This window comes from Lathamus discolor, chromosome 2 (assembly GCF_037157495.1).
Source record: "Lathamus discolor isolate bLatDis1 chromosome 2, bLatDis1.hap1, whole genome shotgun sequence".
Classification (NCBI taxonomy): domain Eukaryota; kingdom Metazoa; phylum Chordata; class Aves; order Psittaciformes; family Psittacidae; genus Lathamus; species Lathamus discolor.
In genome coordinates, this window is record NC_088885.1 from 739459 (window position 1) to 760290 (window position 20832).

Consider the following 20832-nt stretch of genomic DNA (forward strand, 5'->3'; position numbering starts at 1 on the left):
CGGTGTCATCTTAAAGTACATGCCTGGCTCCATAGGTGGATGTGTTGCTGATCCCTTCTACTCCCTGGCTAAGGTAACTGCTGTGAGTGCCCAGGGGTGTGGAGGTGTGTTGTGGCCTCACCAGTGCTGCATAGAGGGGAAAGATCGCCTCCTTGAACCTGTTGGCAATGCTTTGCCAGGACTTTCCGGGTTCATACCTGCCCTGTGAGCCCTGCAGCTTGGTGGGGATGCAATGAGATTTTCCTGAAATTCCTTACTGTGGGAAGGATGGGGCTTTTGCACTACATGGGGATGTGTACAAGCAACTGAAGTTGAAGGAGGGATAATTTCTAATCACTCATTAAACTGATTTTGAAAGTACAGATGTTTTACACGGTTCTCTTGCATACTTTGATTTAGCTGTGATTTCACTCGTCTTACAGGGCAAAATCCTGCTTGGGTAACTCTCAATCTTTTTGAGGTGAAGGAAATTCAATGTGCAGGGTTTAGCTCCTAGGGGTGAATTTAGAAAAGATCCAGGAGGTGAAGAAATCTGGTTTTGATGAGCAAATGGCATTACAAGAATAGTAATTAGGGATTATCTTTTTACCCTACTTTCAAGCAGTTGTGCACATTTCCCTCATATATCCCTCAAGTTTCTTGAGCTGGGTTGTCTTAGTTACTGTATTTAATATATGATGTTGTAAATCCCTGGGAATGACTGTTGTGGGACCCAGAGAAACCTGTTGCTACTGGAGAACAAAGCTGACTAAACCCAGTAGAAATCTTGAGAGTCTTCCTTTGTGTTTATCATTCAGAAGATCCTTAATTGTTCATTTAAGGTATTGAAAATGTAATGATTAATGCACTTCCTCTGTAAGGTGAATTCAGGAATGCTTTTAAGTTGGAAACCAGAAAATCTTGTTTGCTACTTCTATAGGCTGCTTTGTGAAGTGGGAGGATAAAAAGAGAGCTTCAGTTCTGCTGTTACTTGTGTTTCTGTAATGCTTGCAGTGGAGTGATTCATTCTTTTCTTTCTCTCTGTTCTTTCTTACAGTATCAAGCTTTTGGCTGTACAGGAGCTGGTCGATAGAGAAGCGCTGGAAAAGGTATTTTAAAACATATCTAATTGTCCTAATACATTTAAGCTCTTAAAACCCTCTGGTTTAGCTGGGCTTCCAGCTTTATGGAAAATCATGCGGCATAAAATAGGTCATCTACCTAGCTGTAGTATGTGAGGTCAGAGGGATGTTGTTTATCCAAGTTGATGGCATGCTTTTGGTGTTTCCTGATTCTGCAGTGGGCTTGGGGTGAACAATGCCTCCAGCCTGCTCGTATTAGCTTTCCTGAAATCAGTTCCTGCCAACAGCTAAGTAGATGATTTGAACCAACGAAGATGAATGCCTGAAGCAGAATGAGTGGCTGAGGAGTCCCTTTTGAACATCCAGCTCAGAAGAATGGCTGGAGGTGCCTTGGCAAGTATATGGTTTAATTGACTGATAAAGAGATCAAAGCAGCCAACTATTCCACATTGGTCCTAACAGCACCAGCCGAGTATGTGGTGTCTATTAGCTTCAGCTCACCCCCTGTCTGCCTTGTGCAGGGATAGGCCTGCCTGTAAGCCTGTCCTTCCACGGAGCTGAGGGATGTGCCATCCATCACTGTCCCAGGGATGGTGAGGTTTGCAAACAGCCTATGCATGGCTGAGGAAGGGGAGGCAGAGAGGAGGAACTGTGTGGAGCTGATGGCTTCCTGCATCCAAGCGATGTGGTCCTGCTCAGGGGGTGCATCCCCCTGGTCCAGCGCCTAAGACCTCCCATTAGCTTAACCAAGGTGTCTCAGCAGCCTGAGATCCCACCTGCAGAGATAGAGCAAAACCAGCAGCCACAAAAGGCTGGAGGGTTTGTAAATGAAGCCTGGTGTTGCAAACCAGATCATTTCCTTCTGCATGAAGACCCAAGTGTTATATTTCTTACTGGTCTATGATTTTGCTGGCCTGGAGAGTAGGACTGCACTCCCAGTATCTATGTTGGGACTGGTGGGTTCCCTTCACTTTACGCATCTTCATCTAGGAGACCAAGGAGCCACCTGTGAGGCAGCATGGAAACATAAGAGACTTGGTGGGATTCAAAGAAGACCCCTGGACTCAGAGCCCTGCTGGGAAAGCTGCTGCTTTTGTGGCAGGTAGTGAGCTGGTGCTGACACAGGTAGCCCCTATGAGTGACATGGCAAGGAAGGAAGGAAACCTTCTCCTGCCTTGAGCGCATCATGCCTGTGTGAAGGAGAAGGTCCTGCAGCACTGGGGTAAGGCTGCATCTGCTAGGTGCTCTAGAAATATTGGGTAGGATGAAATGCAGCAGCAGCAGGTACTTCAGCCTTGGCTGGGTTGGTGTTTCACAGAGGCCCAATGTACAACCCTGTTAATTCAAGAGGGGCATCTCTTCATTGGCTTTCGTGAGCTCTGATTTTGACCCAGAGGGGTGGATTTTGTTGGAAGGCAGTGAGAGATATGACTAGGAGGGTGATGCTGTAGTTTCTTGCATGCAAAGGCATGGTTCTCAACCACTCGTTGTGCAAAATGGGTTAATATTCACACATTGCCATTGTTCACAGCAGTCGATGTCCCTGGCACCTCACCCTGTACAGTTCTCACCTCTCTGTCAGGCCCAGCACCTCCTAAACCATACTTGGGAAGGGTGAGTGCCCTTAGCCTAGTGGGAATGGCTGATTGAGGCATTGCGTGGAGCTCTGCAGGAAGGCCTTCAGAAAAGCTCAGCCTCAGAAAATGAATCTTTCTAAATTGAGCTCTCTGAATATTTGATATCTGCTTTCATACAATGCCAAGGTTAAAGCATATAAAGGGCCAGATTAGCCCTCTGGAAAATACCAGGGCGGCATTATGTAAGTTCAGGTAAATTCGCTGTCTTTAGGTTTTAAATACAGGAGGGGGTTGGGGGAAGTAGAAAAGAACAAAATCCCGTGTCCCGCCTGCTTGCAGAGTCAGGTTTTGAGGGCACACGCTGAGCTTTGTATTTGTAAATCATTATTTCCCTGCATTGTATTGAAGGGATACAGAATATTATTAAATAGTCATATTTTAATATTAACTGCCAGATTGATTTTTCCTGGGGAAGAGGCACAGCTCCGGGACAGCTCCCCAGGAACTCTCGGCCCAGGGTGTTTTCCAGTATTTTACTCGGTCTAGGTGTTATTTCTAGGTTTGGGAAGTCCTTAATTGCAGATGAAGAATTCTCCTTGGCAAGTGTTAATCGTACCTGTTTTGAGAAGGGAAACAAATTAATTCTCCTGAGGACCATGCTGTCTATATCGTTTAAAAAGAAACCTGTGCAAGCAACAGACTGCACCGCCTCTCCAGGTGACATGCCGCATTGTTTGCTGTTCTGGTCGTTAACTCTGTAGTCCTTTTCCATAGGCAACAGGTACGCCAGGATGTTTGTTGGCATCGGTGCTTGATGCCAGTAGGATGTGCAGGAGGAGCCACTCATTTAAGATGAATATAAAAATACTCTTTGCATTCTGTCAAGTGTTCCCCCTGCGCCTTTCAGGTGTTTCAGGGCTCTGGAACTCATTTCTCCTTCAGAAGTAGGTTATTGAGCAATTTTATGTAATCTGTGCAACAGCCTTATATTTAGTAACCCTCTGACAGCTTTCCGTTTTGAGAAGGTTTTCTGGGGGTAAAAGCAACCGTAACCCATGATTTTCCTATTCGTGTGTTACTAAGCAAGTGTATCTGCTGTTATTGTTGATGAGGAAGGACTGTCCACTTGATTCCACCGACAGCAGTTTGGCGGCTTCTCATCTAGGCAGTGCAAATCGCGTAACCCTCATCTGCGGTTTGTGCAAGTGTGGAATTCAACTGCAAAGTGATGATAATTCTGCTTGAAGTTGAAAGTGATCGATCTAGACTGACATGAGAGATACAGTGGGTGGGCTGAAGCATGGTAGGAGCTGGGATGAGAATTGTGGTTTTGTTCAGGGTGATGTTCTTGAAGTAGGTGATAACTTGCAGCTTGAACAAATAGGGTAAGTAACACAGGCTTCACTATCAAGGTCTGTTTGTGCCAGTGGTGCCAAATTTGTGCACTGTAAGCTATGTCCAAGAGGTCAATGAAAAGCATGTGAGAAGAACAAAGTAATTATCAGTAGGCTTACGTTGTCTGTATGGGGATTGTCACCCTCACTGGGGATTTGGAGGTCACAAATGAAAAGGGGTTGAAAGTCTTTCACCTGGTGTTTGGAAGTAGAGTTTCTGTAGCTGTGAGCATGGGATACATTCCCTAGGCAGCAAGAGAGGCAGTGATTAGCTTCTAGCTGTCTTAGTGCAGGAAGGGATCTCCCATCTATTGGCCAAACGTTATGTGGTCACCCATTGGGCTTATGTGGACATGAAGAGTTGAAATGATAGAATGAGAGAACTCTGGTCAGCTTTCTCCTCCACACAGATTCCCCCCTCATTTGAAAAGGTATTGCTGTCTCTTCAAAAACAATATCCTTACCCTGTTGAGTGAAATGGAAAACTTAGCGCCATAAGCAAGCAGTCTCTATGATCTGTGCTCATTGCTTTACTTTTCCCGTCTCCCTCAGCAGTACTAATGGCTGGAGTTGTCTCCTGTGATGTGGAATCTGTTTCCTGGGTTTCCTCACCTATAGGGAAGACCAAATGTCTGTATTTGAGAGATGTGCGCTAGGGGCAACCCCTTCCCATCATGCAGAACTTTCATGTTATGCCTGAGGAATCAGTGAATGCCAACTGCGGTAGATGCTGAGCAGGTGATATTGTTTTAGTACAAGAAAATCACTGCCTGTCACTTATCAGAAGCAGCTTCTGTCTGTGGGGAAATGCAGTGACTAATGTTGCCTACTTTTACAGGGTAAGACCCAGGAGGTGAGGACAAAAGGGAATACTTGATCCTGTCTAGTGGCATCGCTCTAATAGTGCCACTTCAGCTACAGTTAAAACCAGGTCTGTGAAATGCTGAGCTGCCCTGTGCATGCCTTGCTGTAGCTGCCTTCTTTCTACACAGCACACAGAGAATTTTAACTCAGAATTTGCTTTTGTTTTCTTGATCTGTTTCCTCCAGATATTATCTGAGCATAAAAAGTGTGACGTCAATTGAGGTTCCAGAATTTCCAGTATGAAATGCATCTGCTGCAGGTTTTTATTTATCTTTGGTCTGCTTTTGAGTAGATCATGCCAGATCAGTGTTTAATCATGATTAAGCCCATTGTAATCTCTGTTCTTTCTAAAATCCCTCTCGGAGCAGAGCAGGTTGTTTATTTGTGAAAGGTTATCCCTAGAAGCATTTTGGTGTTTGAAAGAGGCTGTGTTCTCCATTTCAGGGGTAAGCATAGGCACGTCGCTTCTTATTTGTGTGGGTATAAATACATTTGTGTGGATATAAATATGTTTGTGCGTGCACTTGCTAGGGCAGTTGGACATGAGCTATACTGTGCCTTGACATGGAGCAGCTGGTCACCGGAGGGCATTTGTCTGGCCCTTCACCATTTCCTTGGTGAAAGCACCAAGCGGCTGGTCACAGGTCATAGAATCATAGAATAGAATCATAGAATAGTTAGAATTGGAAAGGACCTCAAGATCATCTAGTTCCAACCCCCCTGCCATCGGCAGGGACACCTCACACTAAAAGTCAATGCTGCCCTTGCTGGCAAATGTCATTCCCTGCATATAAGCAGTCATTGGCATGGGAGCTATCATCAGTGTCTCCTGAAGAAAGAAGGAAGGGTTTTTGACATCACTGCGTGCAGGGTGAGGGTCTGCCACAGCGGTCTGAGCTCTGCAGCTGCTGGGGTTGGATCATCTGGAATGTATCTGGTGCCTGCACAGCCAAAATGTCACACCCTGTTGCTGCGGTTCAGTTGTTTGGAGAGTGCGATCACGCAGCAGTCGCAGACAGGTAGGGAAGAATGGCTGTTATCCCTGATTTATGGAGGTGTGCTGCAGTTACAAGGAAACCACAGTATTGGCAGAGTTACCCAAGGTAGCTGACTCTGAATAGAGTTGGGAAGTGAACCTCAGTCTCCTGAGTCCCAGGCACTCTCCTGGAGCCAAGACAGCTCTTCGTCTTTGATGTGAGTTGTTTTTACTGCAGCAAATGTGTACCCCAGAAATGCAGTTAGTTCAGGACTGAGTCTTTGGGAGTGTATTTTTAGATGTGATAATACAGTGCAAGCCCCATCTTGCAGTCTTGCTTCGCTTTAGAGCTGTTGGTTAAAAAAGGTTACAAGGTACTTGGCAACGAATGAATTAGTTGCTATAAATGAGTTATATTTACTGCCTGTTCTTAGAATTATCCTTTCCAGAAAGAGGTTGACCCCTTTGAAACTGAAGTACATTTGGATGTCCTCTAAAGTCAGATAAGGAACAGCAGTCTGGCTGTCTGCTCCTGGAAAAGGAGATGTAGTCTTGGCCAATGACTTGGTCAGGACCTTTGATCACTCTCTTCCAGCCCTGTTGCTGCTTAATTTTTCTGTTCCCCATTTCCAGAGAGGAGCGGTGGAGTCAGGTCTCACCGTCTGGCCTGCTCAGGGGTGGTTTCAGTTGCTCTCTGCAGGAGACTTATGTCTGTGTTTTCTTTCAAGCCCCTCTGCTGCCAAGTATCGTCAAGTGGTCGGCAGGATTGGGAGCAGAGGCTCTCATCTGTTAGTGTCTCTGGTGTCTTGGTCTTGGCTGGGTTTCTTTCCTCTTTAGTTGCATTGCCAGCCTATTTTCTGATGATCAGTGGACTCCAATAAACAAAACTCTACAGAAATCACAGGGAGACACAGAAAACACAGGGTGCACTTGAAATGCTGTCCTTGAGGAGGTGCCCTCCTCCGCTCCAGAACATGGCTGTGCCTCACTGAGAGGTGGTGGTACAGGGATTGCTTGTCATACTAGCTTGGCATTCTCTTGTGGGGCACCTAGTCTCATCTCTGAACCAGACACCGAGCTTTACCCATCAGTAAAATCATTCTCTGTACTTCCAGAGCAAGGAGGAACAGAAAACACGTTGCTGGCTTGTGTGTAAGTTTTGTTTGTGGATAGTAGAAGTGATAGGGGTCCTTAGTCCTTTTCTTAATTTCATTTGATGGCTTTCTTCTAGAAGGGACTCTTCATTAGGGACTGTAGTGGTAGGACAAGAGGTGATGGTTTAAACTTACATAGGGAAGTTCAGGTTGGAGATAAGGAAGAAGTTCTTTACTGTGAGGGTGCTGAGGCACTGGCACAGGGTGCCCAAAGAAGCGGTGAATGCTCCATCCCTGGAGGTGTTCAAGACCAGGTTGGACAGAGCCTTGGGTGACATGACCTAGTGTGAGGTGTCCCTACCCATGGCAGAGGGGGGTTCAACTAGGTGGGCTTCAAGGTCCTTTCCAACCCTGACCATTCTATGAATCTAAGATGGCAGAGGACAAAGTGAGTTCATAGATCAGGACCAGTTTTGGATAGTCAGCAATTTTGGGCAAGGGTGGTCTGTGGATTGGTTGATTTTTAACTTTTTAATGGATTAACACAGCAGTAAGAGTGTTTTAATTTCAGCCCAAATAATTTTTTGGTAGCTTATATGGATTACATGATACCTGTGTTCTCTATGGGGAACCAGAGTCCATTGCATCTGTTAGAGCAGAACCTTGGTCAGCGTTGGAGGACAGTCCCGCAGGCTCTGTGGAGAGCGTGCTAGTGACTGGAGGCAGAAAACCATCTATTACTTATGCTAACCTATAAATAAAGAATGTGGTATTTGAGAGAGGAATCAGTATCAAATTGGGCTCTTTAAATTTACATTTAGAGGTGTGAAAAGGAGTATAAAAAGTGTATGAGGTGTTTTTATAAAAGGTGAAATAACATGTCCTAGTGCCAGAAACTGAGGAGATTCTCCTAAGAACAAGCATCCACCCCCAAAAGCGAATGGAATGGGATGTGAGATAGATTTAAGTGGCTCTGTGGAAGGTGGCACAGTGTTCTGTACGGTGGTGTAATCAATGCCTGAAGGAAGAATAAATATTTGAGGCTGGCAATGGTTGTGAGTCATATTATATATTTTTCTCTTCCTTGTTTTTGTGTTCTTACCATGGGAAAGAATGTTTGCTCTAAGCAGAGATGAAAATCAGCTGGGGAAAACAGTAACAGAGGGAAAGGAATGGAAGTAGAATGCCCAGTGAGTAACTGTTTCTGATGGAAGTCTCTGTCAAGGTGGCCAAACTGTGACCCTGTAGTAATTAGGGCTGTGCCTTTTGCTTGTGTCACACCAGTTCTTAACATACTGCTTTTATTCCTCCTCATCCTGCACATCAGGGCAGTCCTCTAAGTCTTTACCACCAGGTATATGCCAGAAGGGCACAATCTTTTAAGTAAAATACCCAACTCACTTGCTTACAGCTCTGGATATAAGCGCATTTCTATCCTGGGAATGGAGAGAGGCCCTGTCATGTTACGTGCTTAAGCAGCTTTCCTTGATTAATAACATTCAAAATTGTGGATTCCCTATTCCCTTTCTGTTCTTCTTTTGTATTAGTACGCTTTCTTTCACCTCCTCTTTTCCTTTGAGCAAAGGCAATGCGCATGTAAGGAGACTCAGATCATGGCAAATCAATGTAGCTCACTGGTTGGTTGGTTTTTTATTGTTTGGGGTATGTTTAATGGTGCACCAGAAACTGTTTCTCCGCACTTTCAGGTCTCGTGTTTCACAGGATGGTTTTCTGTTTCCTTTCCATATTAAAGGCTAGGTTCTGATAAACTGATTTTCCCTTTGTGTAGGTACCGGGTGAGGAAGGTTGTACTCGCGGTGGTTTGGTTTTACACCCCGCCACAGAAATCGATTCCTGAGTTTCAGGTTTCACGAGGAAGGAATCACCCCAGGGAATAAACAAAAATGAAGTGAAAAACAAGAGGGGCTCCCAGCAAGCCACTGATTCCTGGTTGCTGCATTGTCCTACTCAGCTCCATGATACCTTCCCTAAGCATACACACATATTCCCAGAGAGGCGTATTTCTGCTGGCAGAATTATAAATCCCAGCCTGGTTTGGGTTGGAAGGGACCTTAAAGCTCCTCCAGCCCCAACCCCTGCCATGGGCAGGGACCCCTTCCACTGGAGCAGCTTGCTCCAAGCCCCTGTGTCCAACCTGGCCTTGAGCACTGCCAGGGATGGGGCAGCCACAGCTTCTCTGGGCACCCTGTGCCAGCGCCTCAGCACCCTCACAGGGAAGAGCTTCTGCCTAAGAGCTCAGCTCAGTCTCCCCTCGGGCAGGTTCAAGCCATTCCCCTTGGCCTGTCCCTACAGGCCCTTGTAAAAGTGGCAGCAGAATGAAGCTTGCCATCTTCCTTTGGAAGTAATGAATTGGAGGTGGGAAACTTGGAAAAGCACAGGAATGTCTGCAGCAGACAACACAGTAACAAGTAAATGATTGGGTTATGGGGTGGCTCTGATTTTAGCCAGTTGAGCAGACTGGTTTATGAATGTGACAAAAGTGTTTGAACTCAACTACTCATTTCTCCTAAAAGTGGCTTGATGAAAAAGATAGCCCCATAGCCATGAGGGCTTCTTCTCCTTTACAGCACACCAGGTCCCTTAGCGTGCCATTATTGCTGTTAATGATTATACTGCTTGCTTATGCAGAAGAAAACATTCTCTTGAAAAGGCTTCAAGAAGACATTGCACAGACTGTGGTCATCCTCTTGAGCCTGAATTCCTGTATCATGTTTAAAAAACCCCTCAAGAGTAGGAAAAGAAGTAGTCAGGAAGTGTCTGCTGCAGTATTAGTCTGTCTCATGAAGTCCAGGATAAAGCTCAGCTTGTGACTGGGAACATGAGAAATTAAAACCCCACAAAACTTCCCCTACATGGAGGATGGCAAATACAGGTGATCTCTTCCATAGGGAAAGGGCAGTATGGATTTCCACCAAGCATCTGGTGGCAAACTGGCTGAAAGATGGTACATATCCTGTTTTGACAGTAGGTAGTTGAGCATCCCATAATTCTCAATAGTGGCTCCAGCACTTAAGTGCTGGAGAGTGAGGAGAGTTATTGTGCTGCCCCTTCCAGTTGTTGTTTTGCTGCTCTACACCAAAGGTTTCAATGGCTTCCTCTTGAAGGTCTGTAAAAAGATGTTGTTTATATAAATAATCACTTTATTTAGGATGGAGGTGGGAGAACGTGCCAGGGAATGATCCGCATTGCTGTCGCGGGAGCCCCGTGGTGGCAGGCGAGCAAAGAACTGGTTTTATGGGCTACAGTCTGGCTTTTTCTAATCACATATTCAAGGATCAAGTAATTTCCTCTTAGCTATTGCACAGAATTAAGCAGTTGGGTGTCTGTGCTGAGCTGTAATTCATCTGGGAGGGCAGTGGAGGAACTCACTGCTAAATTTTTCCAATATAAGTACTTGAAAGCAAATAACTTGGAAGCGCAGACTTATGCTCCTGCCACTCCCCAGCTGATCCTGCAGAGCCTGGCTTAAAACCCCTCCTCTGAATTGATTCAGTCAGGTTTGTGTATGGAAACAAACCATTACACACTTTTGATAACTGAGATAATGGTAACCTTATCAGCAGAATTGTTTCCTGCATGTTCATGATGTACAATGGGTGAGGAGCACAGCAATGGCAGGAGAGAGGCGTGTGCCCAGCTGGATTCACATCCATGGGCTGGTTCAGAACACAGCCAAGCTCATGGAAGGGCTGATACCTGATGTGGGAAATGATGCCTTCAGTTTGAAAACCTTTCCAGTCCTCCCAAGCATCATTTGGCTGCTACATAACACCAGGGGTGCCTGAATGGCAGAGACCCTGATGCTTTGCTTTCATGCTCTTAAATGAGCAGTGGTGCCTCTCTGCAGACCCAGAATTACCCCTATTTGATGCACGCAGAGTGGACTTGTACAGCTTAGTTTCTAGTCTCTGTGTAGCTGGGCTTGAAAAATGAGCCCTCCTCATCTTATCTCCTCTGGGAAGCTCAGTCCCGGAGGTTTCCTTTTTAAAGCATTGAGCTTAGAAGTGGTCTCTGCAGCAAAGCCATGAATTTGGGTCACCCTGTGGCTGCCAGGCAGCGAGGCTGCAGGATGGTAAATATTTGCTCTCCAGTCCATAACATGGTGCCTGGAGCCGTCATTTAGGAGCTGAGTGAGCATCTGATCCTCGGAGGAAGGAAACCCTGTGAGTCTGAATTATGGGGATGCTTTTTAAGGAGCAGAAGCAGCACATTTTCCAGGAAAACATGAGCCCTGAAAAAAGCTGTAGGTGCCTTCAGATGCACCAGGACTTGAGACCCCAATGTGCATGCCTGTCCTCCCAGCAAATGAGCTTTGTATGTCCATAGCATGTGAAGGTACATAGAGGTGATGACAGTGCCTGTAGATCATAGCATCAGCTCGGTAAGATCACCAAGTCCAACCGTTGTCCCAGCACTGCCAAGGCCACCACTGCCCCATGGCACTGAGGCCTCCACAGTGTGTGAACACTTGCAAGGATGGCGACTCCAGCCCTGCCTTGGGCAGCCTGTTCCAATGCCTGAGCACCCTTTGGAGAAGGAATTGTTCCTAATATCCAGTCTAACCCTCCCCATAAATTATATATATATATTTGGTTCTTCAGCCCTAACTTCGTTGTAGAATTACGTACAAGAGGGAGAAGCAGAAAACTTTTCCAACAGAAGTGTATAGTTATGGCTGAGACTGAACCCGATTCCCTGGAAGGGGGCTGTTCTCCTTTGAAACCACTCACAGTTATCTGCGTGTCCTGCCCCCATCTGCCTGCCAAGTTTTGTCTGCCTTTATGTAATAGCTATACTTGAACAGCACAAGAAAGAAATATTAGTCTTTAATGAAGTCTTCCTAGAAGGGACTAGTTGAATGGGCATGTGAAAAATGGTATATCTCAACACAGGGCCACCCTGGTTTTCCCTTACGTTGTTGATAGGGTTCCTCTGAATGGAGTTTGTGAGTGCATCCCCCACACTACCGGATGCATCTATTTCTTGTGTGTGTGGTTTTTGGCTGCTTCTGCAAACGGGAAAGGGATATACATCTGAGGGACCGGTGTATGAAAAGGCGTATGAAAAGCAATGAAGGCCTGGGACAGCACTGTCGTCAGTGGGAAACGGGATCCAATGGTGGGTCTCTGTTTCATGCTTTAGCCATAATAACGCTTCCTTCCCTGCTGTTACGTCTGGTTATAGAAGAATCCAGATAAATCAAGGGCCTGATGCTCCTCCGTGTCCCGTCACTGAGTTGTTCCTGCCTGTGGGAAGCGGATGCTCTGTTGGTCGCCTGTAGAAGCATGCTGGGCATCCCAGGACCATGGCTTTTAGCTTATACGATACCCAGTGATGGAGCAGAGAAGATATATTTGTATTAAAAGATGGGTTAAAAAGAGCAGTGCCAGATGGTCTTATGTCAGTTTTGTTCTATCTTCACCACAAATAAATTAATCATGTTTCAAGACGGGTGTTACACGGGGGGGTCTTCTCCTCAAGCACCGCTGCACAATGTACAAGGTATATATCATAGAGCTTTTGTGTTTACCTTTTCCTAAAGCATCAAGTCCAGCACTAGGAGATGCGCTGGCGCTCAGAGAAGTCTTTAACTTGGTGTTTCCTACCCCTGCTGATAGGAAACACCTGCAGTTCATACAATGTCCCTCAAAAGTAACAGGAAAGCGAGCCCATTGCCAGACTTACATTCTTCCTGCTCAGGCACAGATTTTTACTTCAAGATTTATCCAGGATCTGCAATTTGAGAAAGGTGGTGAATTTTTACCTTACACGTTAACATTGCCCTGGTCAGGGTCTCCTTTTCAGCTGTTTCCAGCTCTCACACTCAAACCCCAAGTCTCTTTCACCATGACAATGTCAAATCTTTACTGAATATGACACCTGAACATAGCTGAAATGGTCAGGAATTGGAAGTTTCATCTCCACCTCCCGTACTCATTAAAGCTGCTCCCTCTAGTGTCAAAGGACCTGTATAGATGTGACACCTGGAAGTGGAATATTCATTCTCTTGTGCTCTTTCCTCTTGGTTAAGAGGAACCAAAATCACCTTTGCCTTGATGAAGTGAGTTGCTGTTTACCTTTACGTTTGGCCTGAAAGCTGCTGTGGTAATCAACCAAAACAGGCAGTTACTTGGTTTGGGTGCCTTTCAGTACAGCACCGAGATGTACCATGCATAACAGGCTCACCCCGGCAGCTCCGCCTCACTGTTCCTTCTCTTATCGCCCTTCTTACAGCCTCTGCTCTGACACCAGCTCTGCAATGAAAGCGTCCTCCAGAGAGGAATCACTGGCTAATTAGAAATGTGCGATTGATTAAGCCCAAGACATTGTTTTCCTGCATCACATTTAGTTTCCCTCAAGGTTTAGGAGTAGCAGACCCTCTTTTCGAGCAAAAGATGCTCACCTCAAGGGAGATCGCTGGCTCAGAGTGGTCCTCTCAGTGCTGGTGGTGCAAGGAGGAACACTTGATGATCAGAGGTGTTCCGCACGGAACGGTGTCATCATCTGGAGAAGATGACCCTGCAGCGCCTGCTCTGGGCTGGCTGCACAAATAGCACCCTCAAAAGAAGACAAAGATTAACCAGGGCATCCTGAACAAGAGGCGGTGAGATCAGCTTGTGGGCTGCTGCAGGGCGCTGGCTGGCAGCGGGTCCTAGTGGGCAGTTACTGCACTGGAGGAGATTTAACTTAATGCACAATTGGATGCTCTTGCTGGCAGTGCTTGGAGTGTCTTAGGGAGGCAGGTAGGTGTCTTAGGGAGTGTGCAGCTCCCTTGGGATATTCAGCCCAGAAGATGTTGTTCTCCCTACTCCCAGATTAGTCCAAGACTCCTTGTTTTCTATTCCGCAGTTCCTCCTCAAACGTGTGTTTCCTCAGCTTCTTCCAACTGCCCTCTGTTCTTCCAGTGTAAGTCATAAGCTCATTCCTTACCCATCTCTGCTTCTGTGGAGGGGCTCGGAGCAACAGGCACTGGCTCTTTATCGGGGTGGACGAAGAGCAATTACGTCTTTGGATCCTCCCTCCTTAGGAAGAATGGTGGGTTGCTGATGAGCAAAGGCAACAGGGCTTGTCCCGGTTCCTGGGCTGGTGGCCCTTGTTGGCACCTGGCACACCAATCGGGGGCAGTGGGCACGTACATGGCACAAGGGGGTTGACTGCTCAAGAGCACAGCCTGGTCTTTGCTAGGGGCATGCCTGGAGCCTGGTGCTGCCGTGTTCCTGCTCCCTGGAAGCACTGCTTATCCCACACAGCCCAGCACCCAGCTGCAAGGGCGACCATGGCAGCATAGGTGTGACACAGGGCATGCTTGTGACTAAACTCTGGTGCTGTTGGTATCATGGTGTGTGTGTGAGGTTTGACTCTGTATGTGTAGGGCTGAAAGAAGCAGGTGACTTAATCTTTACCACTTTGCAGCCAGAAAGGCTCCAGAAAAAGCCAAAACTGGAACTTTTTTCCTTAGGAGGATTTTTTTGGGAAATAATGTTGTTCTGATTCTGATTTTGATTTTCCTTTCCCACCAGAGGCACTGCTCCTCTAAAGGACTGGCGTAGGACTAGCGCTGCTCTAACTTGGCTTTTCGAAGGAGGAAAGGCATTTCTTTCCTCCCCAGTGTGTGCTAAGAGCTTGTCTGTGTGTTTTTGCTGCCTGAGGGAAAGCAGAACATTGCCTGACATTGGGGTTTGTGCGCAGATGATTTGAGAAGCGCCCTTCTCACTTCAGCAAACAGCCATGACCTGAGCACGTGCTCTGTCACAGCTTCAGCATCCGCGTGCCTCCACGCTCTGGGGAATGGGCACAGACTAAAGTCAGGTGCTGCGGGCCGAGCTCTCCATTGCAGCCACCATGGCCAGGACAGGCTGGTGGCTTTTCGTCTGAACAAACCGTGCAGCCTGCTTTGTCATCTTTCTTTTGAGCAAAGTTAACTCAAGGCCTTAAAAACCAAGTCAGTGTGGAGGAAACAAAATGTTCAGACTGGTGATGGGTTCTCTAGGGTTTATTCAGTCCCACCATATACTTTGTGCTGGTTGGACTTTGGAGGCAGCTGCAACCCAGGGATAAGTAAACTCTTTCCTTGGGTTACAGTTGAATTTCTAATGTCAACTTTTCCTGCCTGATGGCATACAATGGGCAATGACACCATATGTTTTCCACAAGGGTGATAGGACAAGAGGAAATGGCTTGAAGCTGAAAGAGGTCAGATTTAGCTTGGATATTAGCAAGAATGTGAGGGTGCTGAGGCGCTGGCACAGGGTGCCCAGAGAAGCTGTGGCTGCCCCATCCCTGGCAGTGCTCAAGGCCAGGTTGGACACAGGGGCTTGGAGCAAGCTGCTCCAGTGGAAGGGGTCCCTGCCCGTGGCAGGGGTTGGGGCTGGAGGAGCTTTAAGGTCCCTTCAACACAAACCATTCTTTGTTAATGTGGCATCTTGAATGAGAAGCCCCAGCCAATCTCTGCATTTCAGAAGGCTCTTTTAAAAGGTGTGCCAGGCATTTTTGCTTTGAGTGTGTGACCAAAATGACCCTCAGGCTTCCGAGGCAAGAAGTGGCTGCTGGGTTGCATGTACCTCAGAAGTCAACACTTAGAGCTTTAGCCTCTGGGATGCTGCAATTGCCGACAAGGCAGGGGTTTAATTTCATTTTCGAATCAAAAGATGAAGATAAGAATAGCTGTCCCACTGTTCTGCTGATACCCACACAGGAAACACATCTGTGCAGTTTATCACCGTAGCTCTTTGAACTGTTTTTGGCTTTACCACTGCAAAGAGTCACTGTGGACAGGAGGTTATTGTTTGCCTTGAAAATCCTTCTCCGTTAAATTAGGAGGGATATTCTGGATATTACTTCTTCAATCAAAAGGACCTGGGGGGCTTTCCATGGTGTCAACAGGTACAGCATCCCTGACCTGCTGGGCATTAGGACACAGCTCCTATAGCTCCAGCCACACGTTTGGACGTGTAAAGGTGTCCAAGTGCTGTGGGTGTACAGCAGTATCCAGGAAAATGAACACTCCAGGGAGGTCAGACGGATGTGCTGGGCCTGCGTACCGGCTGATTCCTTCATGCTCAGGGAGTCTCAGTGCACCACCCCTGGTGTAAAATGCCCGAAATGCCAGCTATTGAGCTTGGCCAACACCCTTCCTCTTGTGTAGTGCTGGCAGCCTTAGTGTTGGAGTGGAGCCAGTCACGCTACGGGGGCTTCCTGCCCTGGGGAGAGCTCAGCAGCCATGCGTGAAGCCCCTCAAGGGTGGGACACGGTCCAGGCAGCATCTCCGGAGGTGGCACCGAGGAAGCCTCATTCCAGCCAAACAAGCAGCTTTGGAGGGGAATAAGAAAGGGTCTGAGGGAAAAACGTTCCATTTGCACCACTTGCACTGAGCTACTGTCTTTGTTATTTATCTCCAAGTCTTGTCCATGGGGGTGAGTCAGCCTGCGATGCGTCCCACCTCCTTTGCGAGCCTTCAGGGAGGGCAGGGAGCACAGCCTGTCCATGTCTTACCCATGCCTTATTTTGCAGGTTTTATTCCAAGCCCTATAAAGCTGATCCCTTTCATTTTTTCCCTTTTCCCTTTCCTCTCTCCAGTTTTGTATGGAGCTGAACCAGCCGACGCTGCCAAACATCCGCAAGTGGAAGGGCCCTAGAGGATGTTGGAAGGGTGTTGTTTCCGAAAAGCCCTCAGGCCAGCTACACAAGGTACATTAATCCCCAAGTCTGAACTTTGCCTTTGCTCCTTTTTCCCCTGTAACCAAGGACATATTTTGGATGTTTAAGGCAAAACATTGTGCAAATCTGTTTTGGCAAGTTTGCACCTCTTGTGTTTTAAGCTGGCTGTTCCTAGAGCCGCGTGGAGGAATTGTTCTCCTCAGCCTGTGGCACACTTGTAAGGAGGAAGGTGTGTGCCGGGGGGAGGTGTGGTGGGTGAAAACGGTGCAGACACGGAGAAGAAAGGCTACACATTTGGACAAGGAAAGAGCCCCTGGTTTTGCCCCTGGCAGTCTGCACTGGGCTGCTCCCTGCAGCATCTTCTGCTGTGGGAATATACCTAAGTACTGCAGTGAGGTACTCATTTATAAGGTGCAGACAGCTGCACCTGCTGCCCGTGACAGTGTTCAAGGTATGGCTGCACTGGGTACACCACTAATGGTGCCCAAAAGCAGCCTTTCCCAGGGGAAAATCTCTGTTCCTTTAAGGGTGCTAATGAGTTTTCAGAGCAAGGTCCTGCTCGGCTGGAGCCTGCTGCTGCTGAATGGGTTCATTCTCATGATGCAGTTACTGCAGTGTGGATGTTGGGGGGTGGAAGCAGGCACCAAGACCTGTCACATAACTCAGCAGTGCGTGGGGTTGTCTTCATCTGCTCTGCGCACTGAGCACTAAATACAGAGCCACAGTTGTATCCCGTAATCACGCTGCTTTGAATTCACGTTTCCTTAGCTTGGCTTTTCCGAGCCAGGTTGCGCCGCTGTTCGCTGGCTTTGGACTGATGCTGGGGGGGGTGCACTTCCTTTCATTGCCCTTCAGAGGAAAACCCAGAAATGGGGGAAAAAGTCCCAAACAAAACCCTAACCCAAACCCACCACCTGAGCAGTGCAGGTACCTACCACTAGGAAGGCTTGGAGGGTCTGAATGCGTCCAAGCTTTACCGCAGCTCACACTTAATTCTGATGCAGAGTGCAGATTCCCTTCAACACATCTTTATTCCTGGCTGGACTTTTCCTTTGGGATCTCTTGTTAGGCCTGGTTATTAAGGCACTGGATTTAAAAGTTGTGCACAGTTGTCACAGTTGTTCCCTCTGCTCTTTCCTTTTTCCAAGAACTGTTAGTAATTGTCTCACGGTTTCCACGTGAAATCCGGAGCCTTTAGTCCGTTCTTTCTTGAGCTCTGTTTCCAAAGATAACAATGAAAGCTTTGACCATGGGTGAGTGAATAAACCCCATCACCTACCTTGTCTTACCGGTAGGGATGTAAGAATGAATTACAGGAGAGGTCTGTGGCCAAGCTAAGAATAGAAACGTTCTCCACTGACTCTTCCTTTCGGCTGCTCTAACAGAGATCCGGGCTGTGCTGGAGGTGGGGCTTGCTCCACTCAGGGAAAGCCTCCTCTGCCCCTGGGGTTGGTTAATGAGTCCCTCAGGCTGGAACACTGCGTACGCGGGTGCAGCGCGGTGAAGCAGTAGCGTAACCCTGAGTGCAAGGCAGCTATCAGGACACTTCATAGGGTTTGCTTCCACACGCCTTCAGCCACGGACTGACTTTGACCACCGTGTTGATGTGAAATCTGGAGCCAAGAAACAGCAAAGAGCAGTCGTCCGTGGCTTTATTCTTCCCCATCTTTTCCTATAGCAGTTTTCAGACCTTAGATTTGTGACTGGTGGAATAGTGTCAGTGTTTTAGAGGTGAGTTACCTGAAGTAGCTACCAAAGGATTTCGGCCACCTTAATACTTTCTTTCAAGGCTCGTGGGAAGTCAGCAGAGCAGGTAACACTTGTTTATTGCAGCTGAAAAGGAAAAGAATCCTCTTTGTGCTGGATTTAACTGTGATTAACTGGGGGAGGTGCTTTGAATGATACCGAGGAAGATGGTGTCTGGGTGATGGGAGGAGAGGCTGACAGGCTTTGCTTTAGCTACTGCTGCTGCTGTAACCAGGGTGGGATGCCAGCTTCACATCCCGAAGTTACCAAAACCCCGTGCAGGATGGTAGAGAGAGCCGAAAGGATTGGAGAGCTGGAAAAGAGACAGAGCAGATTGACAGAGCTGAGAGGTCTAGACCAGATCACACACCAAGAGACTGAAGGAGCCTGAATGCTTTCAGTTTGTGGGTGGCAGAAGCCTGTGAGATGGCATATGGCACGGGGAGAAGGAACAACTGCACACAGCATCATCTTCCAAAGCCCCAGCAGCCACCCAGTGAGACCATGAGGCACTGAGCTCAGGCTTAGACAAACGATTTGGTTTTGCCTTCTTACTACTCGCTTTTTTCACTCTCTTTTTTGTTTGTAATTCCAGGGAGTTGAATATTCTGGCTTCCTCTGGGATACTACAGCTGGCATCGAACTGAAAGATGCCTCATCTCAGGAGAGTCCACAGACTAATGGCAATGGCAAGCACTCGTACCCTCACCCTTATCTTGCACATTTCAAGGTAACCGCTGTTGTGCCAAGGGACCCTTGTTCAGCACTGGTTAAAACATTTGGGCAGGGTGGAAAGAGACACAGTCTTCTAAGGGATAAAAGCCCGTGTGAGGCTCTAACTCTTCATTTCGGCACTGTCTTATGGCTTGGTTATAGAAAGGTGGAGCGGGGTAAGAGTAGGCAGGATGGAGATAGATATAGATATCTAGATGTATAGATATGTAAGTCCAGAAAGCACAGTGCTCCTGAGAGATTCAGGCTTATGTTGCTGGCATACTGCAGTTTCCATTTTAAAGCTGTTTCAGTAGGCTGAGCCCATCTAAAAGAACATCGTGCATTTGGGAGGTAGTTCCCATACATCTGCTCTGGCTTTGAGCTGAAAAAGGGTACACTTAAGTTAAATGTTAGGCAGAAGCTCTTCCCTGTGAGGGTGCTGAGGCGCTGGCACAGGGTGCCCAGAGAAGCTGTGGCTGCCCCATCCCTGGCAGTGCTCAAGGCCAGGTTGGACACAGGGGCTTGGAGCAAGCTGCTCCAGTGGAAGGGGTCCCTGCCCGTGGCAGGGGCTGGGGCTGGAGGAGCTTTAAGGTCACTTCAACCCAAGCAGTCTGTGATTCCATGATTCTATATGCTCGAGTGAACATCCAAGCAGAGAGAGCCCATCTCCACACAGGCTGTGATGGAGGGGTCCAGTCTGGGGAACTTGAAATCTCTGGTAACGCTTTGAGAGAAGCACTAGTAAAATAATTATTAGTAAATAAATTATTAATACTAATATTAATTAATAATGTTAATAGGTCAATATTAGGAGTAAGTATTGCTCATGCCAGGTCAGTCCCAGAAGGTAAGCAGAAGATTGCATGGAGCCAACAGCTCCTTTCAAGGTACATTGAGTTTCTTGGTTAGTCTCCGTGGCAGACCAGGGCTAATCACGAGTAGTAATTAGCCCATGTAATGACCACAGCATTATTTGTAGCTTATTAACAACTGGGTTTGCATCAACTCATTTCCATCAGCAGCTGGCTTCTTTCTGCAGCCGTGGCGGAGAGAGGGAAGCTGTTTGCCCATGCTCATGCAAACCAGTTTCTTCGGAGCTGGGAGGGGGTCATGTTAGTGCAAACAAAGCTGCAGAACGCCTTCCCCCTCGTCCTCCCGAGGCCAAGACAAACCAACCCCCACCGCACACATGGCCAAGCGAGTCCTCGTCACCCACAAGCACTGGGAACAGGCGCGTGGTTGGCCTTGCGACCTCTCGTGCCCTGTGTGCGCGGCACTGATTCCTCCTCCTTCCTTCCTTCCTCCGCAGGTTGGGATGAACGACCTGACCCTGGTTAACCTTCACCTGGCCTTGCCGGCGGGCGACAACACCGGGAAGAGCCACGACAGCCACAAGCTGGCGGCCTTCGCGCAGACTCTGCAGGAGACCCTGAAAGGTGCGGCCGGGCTCAGCCTGCCGGGTCTCACGAGCACGCGGCCGCGCTCTCCCGTCAAAGGGGTTTAAGTACATAAAGTGAAGCCCGTCTCAGCGTGAGCCTCACAGACGTCCCTGGCAGTGTGCAGGGCCAGCGGCAGGCGCTATGGTGAGGTGCCCCTGCCCATGGCAGGGGGTGGAACTGGATGAGCTCAAGGTCCCTTCCGACCCAAACCGGTCTGGGATTCTCTGATCCCCGTCAGCCTCAGAGTTGTCTTTACCGGTACCTGTGCTTGAATGGTGCACAGCGTGGC

At 47.8% G+C, this 20832-nt stretch overlaps 1 protein-coding gene across 1 annotated transcript in view; it reads left to right on the forward strand.

Annotated features, from left to right (window-relative positions):
* The window catches only part of EEPD1 (endonuclease/exonuclease/phosphatase family domain containing 1), a 52774-nt gene that overhangs the window by 28942 nt on the left and 3000 nt on the right, over nt 1–20832 (forward strand). The window contains exons 2-5 of the mRNA XM_065665361.1: nt 1037–1088; nt 16564–16674; nt 18986–19120; nt 20414–20540. Coding sequence (XP_065521433.1) covers nt 1037–1088; nt 16564–16674; nt 18986–19120; nt 20414–20540 — 425 coding nt within the window. The remainder of the gene's footprint in view (nt 1–1036; nt 1089–16563; nt 16675–18985; nt 19121–20413; nt 20541–20832) is intronic.